Source organism: Schistocerca gregaria, chromosome 9 (genome assembly GCF_023897955.1).
Source record: "Schistocerca gregaria isolate iqSchGreg1 chromosome 9, iqSchGreg1.2, whole genome shotgun sequence".
Classification (NCBI taxonomy): Eukaryota; Metazoa; Arthropoda; class Insecta; order Orthoptera; family Acrididae; genus Schistocerca; species Schistocerca gregaria.
The window spans coordinates 202,913,408-202,930,874 of record NC_064928.1 but is presented as its reverse complement, the minus strand read 5'-3'; the positions used below and the strand labels follow the sequence as shown (position 1 = coordinate 202,930,874).

At 49.0% G+C, this 17,467-nt stretch overlaps 1 protein-coding gene across 2 annotated transcripts in view; it reads left to right on the top strand.

The window, feature by feature from the left end:
• The window catches only part of LOC126291979 (uncharacterized), a 63,886-nt gene that overhangs the window by 31,434 nt on the left and 14,985 nt on the right, over positions 1-17,467 (top strand). For both annotated transcript variants that reach the window (XM_049985734.1, XM_049985736.1), the window contains exon 2: positions 1,312-1,432. In XM_049985734.1, coding sequence (XP_049841691.1) covers positions 1,312-1,432 — 121 coding nt within the window. The remainder of the gene's footprint in view (positions 1-1,311; positions 1,433-17,467) is intronic.

Genomic DNA, 17,467 nt, shown 5'->3' with positions numbered 1-17,467 from the left:
GTCACACCATTTGCGAACTTCCTACTCCATTCGTAGACTTTGTGCTGTGACAAATATGCATCACCGTACTGAACCTTCATTCGTCAATGAATTTCAATAGGTTTCACACCTTCACTAAGCGATAACCGAATAACAGAACGCTGTTCTTCCCTGGTGCAACTCGCAAGTGGGGTGGCCATCTTTATACTGATACTGCGACGGTGTGTGTGTGTGCATCTGCACTATGCTGACACTCATTGGCCGTGCTGCACGGTGTTTGTAGCACGCTTACTAACTTACAGGATAACGGCGCTAAATTTCGATTTATTACAAATTTAAAGTTGTCATTTAACTCACCCTTGTAAACTTCATTGTAATTCGTTTCTTAATCTTCTATCCTTAGCACATCGTGATGACCTCCAGCCTCTATTTTTTTTTGTTGGCTCATGTAGTAAGTGTGTTAATATTTAACTTGCATTAGGCTTATACATTTTGTCAGTTCAGTCTCCTTTATTCTGACAGTTGACAATCCTAAGCTGAAGTACAGTACATACATCGATAAAGACAAGCTGTACAGTCATGCAGTTATTTTCACGAGCTATAGCATGCCTTAAAAATGGTCTGTCCTGCAGTACATTTACCTGTGGTCAGATCTGCCGAGGTGAAAGTGTGGTAAGCACTTCAGAAGCAGTTGGCTCCATGCAATATTGGTAGTTATTAAAATAACTCCAGTTACAGGTGACTAGTTCCTTCAGTAACTGCTGCTTCTCAGTAACTGGACATTTGTCAGTTACTTTGTGCCACCTCTACACTAGAGTGAACAAAAGATTTCGACTGAACATGACGATTCCATGAATGCCTCTTCAAAGACTACATGTAAAACTCTGGTAGAAGTGCAACATTATCAACCTCCTTAAAAGGCGCTGAAGTGTTCCAGCATGTCTATGCAGTGCACCCTCACAACTTCGCTTTGGCCACTACCTAACCCCCCTCCTCAGCCCCCCCCCCCTCCTCCCACATCCATCCTGACAGCCTTTACCTACACGTTGTAGGCTCAGTCGTCTGAATAGCTGTCAGTAAGAGTAGAGAGCATAAAATCCAACGTTTTGGGTTTGAGTAATGATCCATCCCATGGTCCTAATCTCCTGGGAACATTCAGAATACTGTTCACTACCCTTTAGGGTCAAAAAATAATTTTGCAATCCCTTTAAATATTCACTTCTTAACTTCACGCAATTTTCTTAATATTTTAGGTTTTTTATTTTCTAGTTTTGAGTGACTTCTTCGTGTAACTCCACTCTCTAGTATGAGAATGGACCTGTGTGCTTCCAGATGACCTCAGTCCTAGTGGCCATCGAGATGCTGGAGAAGATGCTGGATGACAATGGCTTCATCTGGTCGCCTCTTAGATTAATTGGGCCTCAACCCTGGGTACCGATATTCAACATTTCCAGTGAGTATTCTTCAGTGCAGTGTCGGATACTGAGATGTATATAATGTTAGTTTTCGCCCCATGATAGTATATTGATAAATTTCCAAATCGACGAGCTCTGTTGGTACAGCAGCCATCAAACTTCTCTTAACGTGTCAGATTGTTTCATTTAGTTTCACAAATGAACAATGAAACAAAGCTAACATGTCACTAGTAGGTCAAGAGCAAATGCACACGCCCACCTTCCGAATATGACATGTGACGTCGCTGTTACGGTGTCAATGGAGTTTTATGTCATAATGAAATGTCTTTTGGTCCAGTTTTTATTTTAGTAAAAAATTTTGAAGGCCAATTTTATGGCTCGTTCAGCAGATCATAGTGGAATAACTCTGTGTACTGCTTCTAAATGCATGCAAATGGTGTTTACAACTGAACGTGCAAAACAATTGACAGGATCTAATTCTGATATGTGCCGCCAGCGCTTTATTCACTGCTGCCATTTTCCTTCCTCTTTCCTCCCAGTGACACATGCCCCTGTGTCTTTACAAGGAGTTAACTTTAAGCAAAGGGACATAATACAATGTAAATGTAGAGTTTGTAACCTCCCCCAGGTAATGTAAAATGGCAACTTCCTATCACTCTCTGAAATTGGCATTAGATTCTATTGTGAATAGGAGTAATAAACGTTTGGTTAACAACTAACTGGTCCTTAGAACAGCTTAGTTTCTTCCTTTAGGCAAGAGGCTAGTGTCACAAATTACGTCACACTGAAATCAACAGCAGCTCAAGATGCCAAAGTTGGCTAGTTAAATCCATACTGGAAGAAATTTTCAGGGCTCCTAAAATTTTAAAAAAGAAATGTTGCATCCATGAGTTTTGATGTGATTTCTCGTTCACATTGACGATTTTACTCAGATTTCTGGTTTATGCTCGTTCAGACAAAATACAACTCAAGAATGGAATGCTGTCAATAAATTTCATACAACTTGAGCTGCTCATCGGCACTCCAAAGGCGTTCAGTATGTGACACCATAATTATATTCTATCTATACAGCAATTGCAGATTTTTACACATTTATTTGACTGTAATCGCGTAAGTCAAATGCATAATTTACGACTCTTAGGTGGTTTTAATACGAGCATAGATCTAAACAAATTTATAAAACCCTCAGGGCTCAGCATTTTGTTGCTGGGTAGGGGCTTGGCGACGCTGGGGTCCATGATCTGGGTATTGGGAGCTCAATACCGTAAGCTCTGAGCGTGCTTCAATGACCACCTTAAGGCGCGACGGTAGAATGTTGTACGGTATAGAGCCTGGGGATCATGGCTTAACGGCCTGGGCTGCGAGGATGGTATCAACCTATATAAAAAAACCTTAACCTGAAGGTGTGCTGTGTGCTGAGGAGACGTATGGCTGTTGAGGTAGAACAGTTGCTAGTGAGCAACCTCTGGGAACCTGCCCCCTCCCCCCCCCCCGGTTGTATTAGGCTTACCCAGGCAAGTGGGGCTCTGTCTGGGTGGACATTCCTTTCCTTGGCTGCTTGTGGGACTACCATGAAAATAAATACGAATAGTGTGCAAGCACAAGTCGCTAAGAAAGGAAAGTTCAATGCTTTAAAGTATGACCCCCAATCGTTCACTTCCACACCAGGGGAGGAACGGTGGTCTAAATTGCCTGGTGAGACGTCTTCTCGATTTCTGGTTTGCAGCTGAACATATGGGGACTCATTTCTGACCACAAAGCCTAAGTTTGTGGAAAATTTAGAAGACAAGTTTGTAAGAGTTGACGGCATGTCTAAAATGGGGTCTGGAGTAGTCCTCATACAGACAGCATCCCCAGTAGTCACGGCCATTGCTTGCTTGTGACAAGCTCGGTGATGTTGCAGTTTCCATTACGCCTCAGCTTCAATATGGTTCAGGGACTTATTTTTCATTGCGATCTGTTGGAGCAGTCTGAAGGCGAGCTCCATGCAAATCTGGAACGCCAAGGTGTCCACTTTGCACGAAGTGTCTCCAGGGGAACTAAAGATAGTAGGGTCGCCACTGGCCCCTCTATCTTGGCTTTCGAGGGTGACACTCTGCCCAAGAAGGTCAAGGTGATGTATCGATATGATGTTAAGCCTTACGTCCCTCCTTCCATGCGCTGCTTTAAGTGATGGAGGTGTGGGTGTAGGTCATAAAGATGCCACGCCAACCCTACCTGTCGGGATTGTGGACGTGCCTCCCACCCCAGTGTCCCATGTTCGCCACCAACTGGTAGTTGGAAACACCCTCTTCCGTTGCTCCCCTGTTCTCAACATTGGGAGTAACAACCCCTCCTTCTTTGGGGACATAAGTCCCCACCTCTGTGCCAAGGAAAGTGTCCGCCTCCTCTGGCTCCCCTCACGTGGAAGGGATTGCTTGGTGCCCTCCCTTCCACAGTTACTGCCCCTCCAGATGTCGGCCAGTGGCTGAAAAAGCCACCACCTGAAGGCCATAGGGCTTCCAGGTCTTCCTCGTCGATGAGACTGGGTTGGACAAGCTCACCCAGCCTGATAAACCGAAAGACCAATGGGACCCTACCAGAGAGAAGAAAAAGCAAAAGGACGTAGACAGAAAAGGAGTTCACCACAGCACCTGAAGATGTGGAGCATCTAGCGTCCACTCAGGAGCTAGATGTTGCTCGACCCACAGCTCCTATGGAAATTGACCAGGCTACTTCGCAACTGGTGGTGGCAAGTGCTCTTACGGCATGATCTATCCTTCCCAGGTTCTTTCATGTCTTCAGTCAGATACCATTATCCTACAACGGAATTGCTGTGGTTTTTCCCAGTATGAGGTTGTCCCTCGTACTGACCTAGCTGCCTTGTTTGCCCATGTCCCCCCCGCCATTCCTCCTCCACCACCCTTCATGGGGTGGGGCCCAGGACGTGGACCAGGGCAAGAACGTTGAGGCTCTCTTGGCACAGCAGGACATTTGCCTCCTTTACACTGGTGTTCCCACATATTGTAGCTTGACTTGTGGCACATACTCGGCCATTTGCTTCTTAGTAGACCAGTTCTTCTTCCATACCTCAGTTGGAGGGCCCACGACGATCTCTGCTATACTGGTTTCTCTTCTTCAGTCCCAACCCTCTGACCAGCTGCCACTATGGTCTATTCGTGGAGCTGATTGGGCAGCCTACACCTCACCTACTATGTGCATTGCTCCGCTTCCTGGTGACATTGATTTGGTAGTGGAAGAGGTCACGATGGCCATTGTTCCTGCTGCTGTGGCAACTGCACCCTGTTCTTCAAGAACCCTAAGGCGCAAGTCAGTCCCTTGGTGGACACCACAGATTCAGGACGCTATCTGGGGCCGCCGGCGAGCCCTGCAACGACATTGTTGTCATCCTTCCCTAGAGAATCTAGTTGCCTACAAACGGCTGCGGGCATGGGCTCGGCGGTTAAACCGGCGGAGCAAACAGGCCTGCTGGGAACGACATGTTGCCACCATAGGTTCTCGCACCTCCCCATCTCAGGTGTGGTCGCGGGTTCGGCGCATTTTCGGCTTTCGCCCTCATGCATCTGTCCTTTGCATTTCTCTTCAGGGTACACTTTGTACTCACCTAATCGCCATGACCAAACATCTTACAGAGTACCTCGCTCGTAGTTCCGTGACGGCAGGCTACAGCGCAGAATTCAGCGCCATTAAAGAACAGGTTGAGCGTACACAGTTGTTTCGCACGCACAGTTGGGAACGATACAACGCCCCGTTTGGTGAATGAGTTCCAAAGTGCCCTTACAGCTTGCCATGATACCTCTCCAGGTCCAGACCGAATTCACAACCAGTTTCTTCGCCATCTCTCGGCGCACGTCAGGGTGAATTACTCGCCCTGTCTAACCGCATCTGGACGGAGGGCGTTTTCCCAACTCGTTGGCAGGATAGCGTTACCAAGCTGGTGCTGAAACTTGGTGCAGATCCGATGGTGGTTGATAGCTATCGCCCTATCAGCCTTACCAACGTTATGTGCAAACTCCTGGACTGGATGGTGAGTCAGCGGCTCATATGGATCCTCGAAGCTCGGGGCCTCCTAGCCCAGCAACAGGGGGGCTTCCGTCAGGGCCGCTCAGCGATCGACAATTTAGTCTCGCTACAGTCGGCTATTCGAACGGCTTCTACTCGGCGAGAACATCTAGTTGCTGTTTTCTTTGATCTTTGGAAGGCGTAAGACACCACCTGGCGCCATCATATCCTTGCTATGCTGCACGAATGGGGCTTCAGGGTCCACTTCCGATTTTTCTAAGGATTTTCTCTCCAATCGCTTCTTACGGGTTATAGTTGGCACTTATTTTAGCTCTGCTCATTATCAGGAGAACGGTGTCCAGCAGGGTTTGGTTCTCAGTGTTTCCCTCTTTTTGGTGGCGATTAATGGTCTCACAGCTGTGGTGGGTTCATCGGTCTGTTCTTCTCTATATGCCGATGACTTTTCTTTATTACAGTTCCCCAAGCATCAGTGTCGCTGAACAACGGCTGCAGGGAGCTATCTGTAAGGCACTTTTTTGGGCATCCAACCATGGTTCAGTTCTCAGCTCCTAAGACCCAAGTGGTGCATTTCTGTCGTCTTCAAACGGTCCACCTCCATCTAGAGCTCTACATTGCCAATGAACTCCTTCGTATTGTGGAGACAGCATCGCTTTCTTGGCATGCTGTTTGATGCTCAACTTACTTGGACACCTCATGTTGGCGAGCTTAAACAGGCGATACCTCAACATTCTTCGCTGCCTCAGCCACACCGGTTGGGGGGCTGCACGAACAACCCTCTTACAGCTCTATAAGGCCTTAGTCCAGTCCCGTCTCGACTACAGGACCGTGGTGTACGACTCAGCAGCACCTTCAAGATTGCACATCCTCGACTCGATTCTCATTGTGGCATCAGACTGAATCTGGTGACTAGCCTTCTTGTAGAAGCTGGAATCCATCCCCTACGATTCCAATGACAACAGTTGCTTGCGTCATACATCGCTCGCGTCCATGTCTCGTCCGACCACCCGAACCACAGGCTCCTTTTTCCATATTCTGCACTCCCCTGCCCACCATGGGGGCCCAGGTCGAGTCTCCCGATCGCGGTCCGCGTTCGGTCCCTTCTCTCGTCGCTCAAATCCTTTCCCCTTCCTCCATCCTTCCGGCCCTTTTATCTCCTTGGTCCCTCCCTCACTTGCGGCTTTGCTCGTATTTGTCCGGTGACTCAGTCCTCTGTTCCACCAGCCAGTCTTCAGCAATTCCTAGCTCTTCTTGCCTCGTTTCGCGATGCAGATGTAGTCTACACCGGTGGTTCTGTGGTCGATGGACGCACTGGGTTTGCTTTCAACCACGGTGACGACGTTGAGCAGCATTCCCTGCCTTGTGAGAGCAGTGTTTTCATTGTGGAGCTGGTTGCTGATTATCATGCACTCGCTCAACTTTTCTCCTGCACTGGGGAGTCATTTGTGTGGTCGTTCAGCGACGTTTGTGTGGACCCTGGGCCACATCGGCATTCTAGGAAACGAACGTGTCGATCGGTTGGTTATGCAGGTCACCATTTCACCACCCCTGGAGCATGGCCTCTTGGAAAGAGACTTCCGGTCAGCCCTACATCGCAAGGTATGCATGGTAAAGTCATCCACGGCCGTATGGAACTCATCCTTCCCCCCCTGTGGGTTCGGGGGTAAGAATAGGCCCACGGTATTCCTGCCTGTCGTAAGAGGCGACTAAAAGGAGTCTCAAACGTCTCGGCCTTATGTGATGGTCCCCTACCGGGTTTGACCTCCATCTTCTAAATTCTTCCGAAGAGCGAGCTGATTGGGAAAGGGCGCCTTACAAGGTGCAATGTGTCCATCGCTCAACACCATCTCTAGCTTGGTTGGTCGTCATCGCATAGCTGTCCCGCCCACTCACCATCTCTAGGGCGTGGCTTTGTTCTTGGGTGCGGTTTTTTGCAGTCTGCTCTGCTGTGTCTCTTAATGCGCCAATGACGATCATGGACTACATTTCACCTGAAATCCAGCACGGTAGCCAGTCCGTTGTGGTGGGGCCGCCATGTACCCTGTCGGTTGTAGCCCCCTGACAACACAGGGATCGCTCTACTGATGCCTGCGCCGTTAACTCCCCGCGTATGCCAAGGAGTAGATGCCTGTCTCCTTGGGGCATCGGGACTCCCGGCAATGGCCATCCCGCCAGGTGGTCGTTGCTGAGGCTGGGTGGCGCCCGTGGGGAGGGCCCTTGGTCGGAGTAGGTGGCATCAGGGCGGATGACCCGCGATGAAGCGTGGTACATCATCTCTTGCTGGCGGCCAGCCGCCAGCAGTCTCTAAGCGTTCTCGGCCTCAATATAACGCTCAGGCATATGATCCACAATCGTTCCCCTCCCTGGCCACACCATGGGAGGAACGAAAGGCTACGGTTGGCAGCGAACCTTATTCACCTCGCTATTTAGTCTGTACACGAGTCGATGGGGAATCGTTTATGGCGACCAAGCCTCAGTTTTTTGTCGAGCACTTGGAGGACAAGTTTGGGGAGGTGGAGGGCTTGTCCAAAATGCGCTCTGGGGCAGTATTGATCAAAACGGCATCCTCTGCACAGTCACGGCGGTTACTCGCTTGTGACAAGTTGGGGGATGTTTCCGTCACGATCACACCCCATAAGAGTCTCAACATGGTCCAGGGCATTATATTCCATAGGGACCTACTCTTGCAGTCAGACGACGAGCTACGCGCCAATTTAGAACGGCGGGGTGTTCACTTCGTCCGGCGCGTCCATCGGGGTCCGAGGGATAATCAGGTAGCCACCGGTGCCTTCATCTTGGCCTTCGAGGGTGACGTCCTACCCGAAAAGGTCAAGGTGATGGTCTACCGATGTGATGTGAAGCCCTATATCCCTCCCCCGATGAGGTGTTTCAAATGCTGGAAGTTCGGCCACATGTCATCTCGGTGTACTTCCAGCATGACATGCAGAGATTGTGGACGCCCTTCACATCCTAATACTGCATGTGCGCCGCCTCCCATCTGTGTGAACTGCGGCGAACACCATTCCCCTTGCTCGCCAGACTGCAAGGTTCTACTGAAAGAACGAAGGATCATGGAATATAAGACCCTGGACCGCATGACCTATACTGAGGCTAAGCGGAAATACGAGAGGCTACATCCTGTGGCTCTGACCAGCTCCTATGCCACCGCTGCCAAAACAGTAGTTTTGTCATCTGCTGCACCGATTCCACTGAACACTCTGAGCCGGAATACTACACCTGCCCCCTTGATGGTGGGGGGCACTTCCCCATCTGTTGCTCCTGCACCACCTACCTCAGGAGCAACGACCCCCCAACCATCGGGGACACAAGTCCCCAACTCTAAGCCGGAGAAGCGTCCGACTTCTTCGGCGACTCTCTCTCGCAAGGGATCCCTCGGGTCCCTCCCTTCCCAGGTTTCCACCTCTGGGAAGGGTGACGTCAGCCAATGGCTGAAAAGCAGGCCAGCGGCTGGTCGCAGGGCTTCCCGCTTCTCCTCCGTCCCGGAGACTGACTCGGTGGAGCCCTCCCAGCCAGTAAAGCCCAAGGAACAGAGAGAGAAGACGAAGAAGAAGAAGGCCTCTAAGGCCAAGGAACGCGCGGTGGCATCCGCCCCACCGCTCCATACAGGCTCTGCATCTGAGGACGAGGTGGAGATCATGGCGTCCGCTGAGGACCTGGATCTCGTCATACCCTCGGACGCTAAGGACGCCGATTGTTCTGGTCCTCGATCGGTGACAGCAGGTGACCCAGTGACGTGATCTGCCTCCTCGGTCCCTTCACGCCTATTTCGCCCATGGACAATGTGATTCTCCAGTGGAACTGCAGCGGTTTTTTTCCACCACCTTGCTGAGCTCCGCCAACACGTCAGCAGTCACCCTTTCTTCTGCATTGCCCTCCAGGAAACGTGGTTTCCGGCAATGCGGACCCCTGCCCTACGAGGGTATCGGGGTTATTATAAGAACCGGGCAGCTTATGAGAGGGTGTCTGGTGGAGTCTGCGTCTACGTCCTTAACTCTATCTACAGCGAGTGTGTGCCTCTTCATACACCCTTAGAGACTGTCGCTGTAAGGATGTGGACGCCTCAGCCTATTACTGTCTGCAGTTTGTACCTTCCGCCGGATGGTGATGTCTCTCGTCATGTGTTGGCTGCATTGATAGGACAACTGCCGCCTCCCTTTGTGTTGCTGGGCGACTTTAACGCCCATAACCCCTTGTGGGGTAGCGCCGCGATTACTGGCCGGGGCAGAGATGTCGAGACTCTTCTGTCACAGCTTGACCTCTGCCTTTTAAACACGGGTGAGGCGACCCACTTTAGTGCAGTCCATGGCTCGTTTTCGGCCATTGACCTTTCTATTTGCAGCCCCGGACTTTCACCATCCATCCACTGGAGGGTCCATGACGACTTATGTGGTAGTGACCATTTCCCCATCTTTCTGTCACTGCCACAGCGTCACTCTTCTGAACGCCCCTCCAGATGGGCTCTGAATAAGGCTGATTGGGACTTATTTACATCTGTCGCAGTGATCGCACCTCCTTCCACTGATCCGATTGATGCGGTGGTTCAGTCGGTCACCACCAGCATCGTTTCTGCGGCGGCATCTGCGATTCCCTGTACATCCGGGTCACCTCGGCGGAGGACTGTGCCGTGGTGGTCGCCCGAGATCGCAGAGGCGATTCGAGATCGCCGGCGGGCTCTTCAGCGCCATAAGCGGCACCCGTCGTTGGAGACCCTCATTGCTTTTAAACAGTTCCGCGCCCGAGCCCGACGCCTTATTCGCCAACGGAAGCAGGAGTGCTGGGAACGTTATGTTTCCACCATTGGCGTCCGTACCTCTGCATCGCAGGTTTGGGCCAAGATTCGGCGACTCCAAGGTTATCGGCCACCTGTCTCTGTCCCTGGGCTTTCGCTGAATGGAGCAGTGTGCACCGACTCTGACACGATTGCGGACCGGTTAGCCGAGCATTTTGCTCAGTGTTCCGCGTCAACGAACTACCCGTTGGCCTTCCGCTCCCGGAAAGAGCGGTTGGAAAGTCGGAGGCTTTCCTTTCACACGCGCCACGCGGAGTCGTACAATGCTCCTTTCACCGAATGGGAATTCCAGAGCGCACTTTCTGCTTGCCCTGATACGGCTCCTGGACCAGACCGCATTCACAGCCAGATGCTGAAACACCTCTCAGTGCCTTGCCAGCGACGCCTCCTAGATCTTTTCAATCGCGTCTGGGTCGAGGGTGTTTTCCCGTCTCAATGGCGGGAAAGCATAGTCCTCCCCGTATTGAAACCTGGCAAGAACCCGCTGGAGGTGGACAGCTATCGCCCCATAAGCCTCACCACCGTTCCTTGCAAGTTGCTGGAACGTATGGTGAGCCGGAGGTTGAGTTGGCTCCTCGAGTCTCGGGGCCTTCTGGCTCCGTCTCAGGGTGGGTTCCGTAAAGGCCGCTCTGCCGTCGATAATCTGGTCTCCCTGGAGTCTGCCATCCGTACAGCCTTTGCGCGCCGCCAACATCTGGTTGCCGTCTTCTTCGACATGCGGAAGGCATACGATACGACTTGGCGCCATCACATCCTGGCCACACTTCATGGGTGGGGCCTTAGGGGCCCGCTCCCGATTTTTATTCAGAATTTTCTTTCGTATCGTTCCTTCCGCGTGCAAGTAGCTGCGTCGCATAGTTCCTCCCGGGTCCAGGAGAACGGGGTCCCACAGGGGTCTGTCCTCAGTGTGTCCCTGTTTTTAATTGCCATCAATGGGCTCGTTGAGGCGGTGGGGTCGTCCGTCGCGGCTTCTTTATATGCGGACGACTTCTGCCTATATTACAGCTCCAGTGGCATTGCCACTGCTGAACGGCAGCTGCAAGGTGCCATCCGCAAGGCGCAGTCATGGGCTGTAGCGCACGGCTTCCAGTTTTCGGCCGCAAAGACCTGCGTTATGCATTTCTGCCGGCGTCGCACGGTTCACCCTGAGCCGCGCCTTTACCTTGACGGTGAACCTCTTGCTGTGGTCGCGACGCATCGGTTCTTGGGACTGGTGTTCGATACCCGGTTGACTTGGCTGCCCCATATTAGGCAGCTGAAGCAAACATGCTGGCGGCACTTAAACGCTCTCCGTTGCTTAAGCCACACCAGGTGGGGTGCCGACCGGTCCACCCTCCTCCACCTATATCAAGCGCTGATCCAGTCCCGCCTTGATTATGGGTGTGTGGCGTACTGTTCTGCCTCGCCTTCAGCATTGCGATTGCTGGATCCCATACACCACTGCGGGATCCGCCTCGCCACGGGAGCGTTCCGGACAAGCCCCGTCGACAGCATACTCGTGGAGGCTGGTGTCCCTCCATTGCGGTTCCGGCGTGACCGCCTTCTGGCCGCCTATGCCGCGCACGTTTATAGCATGCCAGGGCATCCAAACTACCGTCTCCTGTTCCCGCGCTCGATCGTCCATGTTCCGGACAGGTGGCCCCGGTCAGGGTGTCCCATTGCGGTTCGCCTCCGGGACCTTCTCCGTGGCCTTGACTTTTTTCCTCTGCCACCTGTTTTCCGGGCCAATCTCCGTCTGCCCCCGTGGAGTGTGCCCCGACCGTGCCTTCGGCTCGACTTGGCACAGGGTCCGAAGGTCTCAGTGCCTCCGGAGGCCCTCCGCCGCCGCTTTCTTTCCATCCTGGCAGAGTTTCCGAACGCGGCGGTGGCCTACACCGACGGTTCGGTGGTCTCTGGCCACACTGGTTACGCTCTCACTCTACGGGATTATTGTGAGCAACGGTCATTGGCAGCTGGCTCCAGTGTATACACTGCCGAGTTGGTTGCCATCTATCGTGCCCTAGAGTTTCTCCGCTCCCGCTCAGGTGAGTCCTTTGTCATCTGTAGTGACTCCCTGAGCGGTTTACGAGCTCTGGACCAGTGTTTCCCTCGTTCCCGTCTGGTGATGGCCATCCAGGAGTCCCTCCATACTCTCGTCCGTTGCGGCCGCTCTGTCACCTTTGTTTGGTCCCCGGGTCACGTCGGCATCCCGGGTAACGAGCGGGTTGACGAACTGGCGAAACAGGCGGTCAGTTCCCCGGCCATGGAGATCGGTCTTTTAGAGAGTGACGTCCGATCCGTATTGCGGCAGAAGGTCCTTGCTGCTTGGCGTGATGAGTGGCGCACCCTGCCCTCTCCCAACAAACTTCGGGCAGTCAAGGAGACAACCAGTGTGTGGCGCTCCTCCATGCGGGGGTCTCGCAAGGACGCTGTCGTCCTCTGCCGGCTCCGCATAGGACATACCCGGCTCACGCACGCGTATCTCTTGTGCCGTGACGACCCGCCTCTCTGTCGCTGCGGATTGGCCCTGACCGTGGTACACGTCTTACTAGACTGCCCACTTTTAACTGCCCTCAGGCAGACGTTCGCGCTGCCTGATACACTCCCTGCTCTTTTAACCGATGACTCTACTATGGCTGACGTAGTTCTCCGTTTTATTCGAGCAGGGGGTTTTTATCATTCAATATGAGAGTCCCTTTTTATTTTTTTTAGTGTCGACTGTGGCTTTTGGCCTGGGGTTTTAGTTTGTGGTGTTTTAATGTGTCCCTTGGTTGTTGGCCTTTCCAGTTTTATTTTCATGGTCGGCCAATGACCGTCGCACTCTGTGTGTCTTTTAATCTCTTTTCTCTGGTCTTCGTCTATGTCTTTCTTGTACTGTGTCGTCCCTTGTCGTCTCCGTTATGTGTTTATTGCTTGTTGAACTTTTCTTCGTGTATTATTATGGTCGTGGAACATGGGACCGATGACCTAAGTAGTCTGGTCCCTTTAACCCCCACAAACCAACCAACCAACCAACTCATCCTTCAGGAGCATGTGTAGGGACTCAGTTGTTCTCTGCCGTCTCGGAACTGGACTTACGCGGTTGACCCACAGCCATCTCCATCATGAGACCCCGCTCAAGTGTCGCTGTGATGCAGGGCTGAGAGTAGTCCATCTTCTGATGGACTGTCCCCTTTTAGCCCTCTTGCGGCAGTCCTTCAGTTTACCAGCTGCACTTCCTTTAATTCTAGGTGACGATGCCTCTATAGCTGACTCAGTTTTACGTTTTATCTGTGCAGCTGGGTTTTATCACACACTCTAGTGTGGGCGCTCTCGCATGATTTCTCAGGCTACACCCACTCCAGCGACTTTGAGTTGTGACGTGGATACCAAAATAGTGTCTTTTATGGTAACAAGTTGTTTGGTACCCCCTATCAACCCTTTCCAGCTGGAGGTTCTTCGTTTGTGGTTGAGTGGTTGACCTACCTGATCGATCAACCACTGTAGTCTGTTTTACTCGAGTCGACTATTTGCTCTGCTCCTTAAGTGTCTTCTATTTCGTGTTATTGCGGTGTTAATTTTAGCTCTATACCCCTTGGTGTTCTCCCCCCCCCCCTCTCTCTGGGTGCAGAGGTTACGCTTTTACTGTATAGGCCTTTTACAAGTATGTCTGTTTGGAACAGGGGACTGATGATCTAGATGTTTAGCCCCCATCAAACCCCAAAACGAACCAACCAAATTAATAAAACTTTTAAATTAGTTCATATTTCAAGCAGCTGATGTAAACTGTTTCAAATGTACATGAAGTTACAGTAATGACGTAACACTTCACAAATTTACAGAGAAATGACTTCAAATTGGCTCACAGAATACAATCGAAATTTCATTTACAATTAAAAAATTGGATGTTTATTTTAGTCACAAAAATATAATTTGTGATAGTGTAACCAAAGTGTTAAAATACACACGCATAAAAATAAATGCGGCAGATGTTCAAACAAGTCATGGTTCTGTAGGGCTTGTGCTAGATTAGATTAGTACTTGTCCCATAGCTCATGAATGACACTTTGTAATGATGTGGAATGTGTCAGGTTAATAAAAGGTGTATCTACAAGATATTACATTAGACAAAATATTAAATGACACGCAATATCTCTTTGTGGGGGTTGGGAAATTACCCACTTACTACATCCAAAAATTCGTCTAATGAATAGTAGTTGCCATTAAGAAATTCTTTCAATTTCCTTTTAAATGCTATATGGCTGTCAGACTTTTGATGCTATTAGGTAAGTGACCAAAGACTTTTGCGGCAGCATAATTTACCTCCTTCTGAGCCAACGTTAATTTAACCTTGAGTAGTGAAGATCATCCTTTCTCCTAGTGTCGTAGCCATGTACACTGCTATTGCTTTTGAATTCATTTGGATTGTTAATAACAAATTTCATAAGTGAATATATATATATATATATATATATATATATATATATATATATATATATATTGCGAGGCTACAGTGAAGATCTCTAGCTCTTTAAATAAGTGTCTGCAGGACCAACTTGGATGAGCTCCAGCAGTTACTGATTACACGCTTTTGTGCAATGAACACTCTTCTACTCAATGTTGAGTTACTCCAGAATATGATTCCATACGAAAGCAGAGAATGAAAATAGCCGTGGTAAACTAATTTACTCAGATGTATATCGCCAAACTTTGCAATGACCCTAATAGCATAAGTAGCTGAACGCAAACGTTTCAGCAGATCCTCAGTGTTTTTTCCATTTCAACCCCTCATCAATGCATACAGCTAGATATTTTGAATAGTCTACCTTAGCTACCGATTTCTGATCGAAGTCTAGATTTATTAATGGGGTCATTCCATTTACTGTGTTGAACTGTATATACTGTGTTTTGTCAAAGTTTAATGAGAGCTCATTTGCAGAGAACCACTTAATGATGCTTCAGAAAATCATTTACAATTTCGTCAGTTAATTCTTGTCTCTCGGGCGTGATAGCTATACTTGCATCATCGGCAAAAAGTACCACCTGTGCATCTTCGTGAATACAGAATGGCAAGTCATTAATATATATTAAAGAATAGCAGAGGATCCATGACCGAACCTAGTGGCACTGCATTCTTGATTGCTCCCCAGTTTGATAAATCACCAGTTTTTTGCATATTATGTGAACTGTTTTTCAACTTTCTATACTCTACCAGGTAGGTATGATTTAAACCATTTGAGCACTGTCCCATTCATAAAACAGTCCTTCAGCTTATCTGGAAGTATTCCATGAGTTACACAGTCAAAAGCTTTTGATAGGTCACAAAAATCCCCAACGGATGACTTCCGGTTACTCAGAGCATTTAATATTTCATTAGTGAATACATATGTAGCATTTTCCGTTGAAAAACCTTTCTGGAAACCAAACTGACATTTTGTTAAAACTTTATTTTTACAAAGGTTTGAAGCTACTCTACAACACACTTTCAAGAATTTTGGATAAAACAGTCAGAAGAGAGATTGGGTGTTAGTTGTTGACATCAGATGTATCCCCTTTTTTTATGCAGTGGTTTAACAATGACATACTTCAGTCGATCTGGGAAAATACCCTACTTCAAAGAGCTATTACATATGTGGCTAAGAATCCCACTGATTTCTTGGGAACAAGCTTTTATTATCCCACTGGAAATGCCATAAATTCCATGTGAGCTTTTATTCTTGAGAGTTTGTCTTGCTAATTTCAGAAGGTGAGGTGGGTGGAATTTAAATTGTATCAAATTGTGGGTAAGGCCTCTTCCATTAACTACCTTGCTTCTTCTAATGAACATTTAGATCCTATTTTCTCTACATCATCCTCATTAAAGACTTATTATGCCTTTCAGCGTTCAGTCTGGAGCATAGCCCCCTTATAAAATCCTCCATGGTCCCCTATTCAGTGCTAACATTGGTGCCACTTCTCATGTTAAACCTATTACTTCAAAATCATTCTTAACCGAACCCAGGTACCTTCTCCTTGGTCTGGACCGACTCCTCCTATCCTCTACTACTGAACCGAGGAGTCTCTTGGGTAACCTTGCTTCTCCCATGTGTGTAACATGACCCCACCATCTAAGCCTGCTCGCCCTGACTGCTACATCTATAGAGTTCATTCCCAGTTTTTCTTTGATTTCCTCATTGTGGACACTCTCCTGCCATTGTTCCCATCAACTAGTACCTGCAATCATCCTAGCTACTTTCATATCTGTAACCTCAACCTTACTGATAAGGTAACCTGAATCCAGCGAGCTTTCACTCCCATACAACAGTTGATCGAAAGTTTGAACGGTGCACAGATAACTTAGTCTTGGTACTGACTTCCTTCTTGCAGAAGAGTAATCGTAGCTGAGCGCTCACTGCATTAGGCCACTTCGCTTCCATTAGTTTCACTATGTTGCCATCCTGTGAGGATATGCATCCTAAGTACTTGAAACCGTCTACCTGTTCTTTGTTCCTCCTATTTGGCACTCAGTCCGTTTATATTTCTTTCCCACTGACATTACTTTCGTTTTGGAGATGCTAATCGTCATACCATAGTCCTTACATTTCTGATCTACCTCTGAAATATTACTTTGCAAACTTTCAATAGACTCTGCCGTCACAACTAAGTCATCTGCATGTGCAAGACTGCTTATGTGTTCACCTATCTTAACCTCACCCAGCCAGTCTATTGTTTTCAACATATGATCCATATATAATATGAACAACAGTGGAGACAGGTTGCAGCCTTGTCTTACCCCTGAAACTACTCTGAACCATGAACTCGATTTACCGTCAACTCTAACTGCTGCCTGACTATCCATGCAACGACCTTTAATTGCTTGCAAAAGTTTGCCACCTATTCCATAATCTCGTTGAGCAGACAATAACTTCCTCCTAGGAACCTGGTCATAATCCTTTTCTAGATCTATAAAGCATAGATACAATTCCCTGTTCCACTCATAACACTTCTCCATTATTTGCCGTAAGCTAAAGATCTGGTCCTGACAACCTCTAAACCCACACTGTTTTTCATCCAATCGTTCCTCAACTAATATTCGCATTTTCCTGTCAACAATACCTGAGAAGATTTTACCCACAATGCTGAGTAGAGATACCTCTGTAGTTACAATTTTTTCCGTGTTTAAAGATTGGTGTGATTACTGCTTTTGCCCAGTCTGATGGAACCTGTCCAGACTCCCAGGCCATTTCAATTATCCTGTGTAGCCATTTAAGACCTGACATCCCACTGTATTTGATGAGCTCCGACT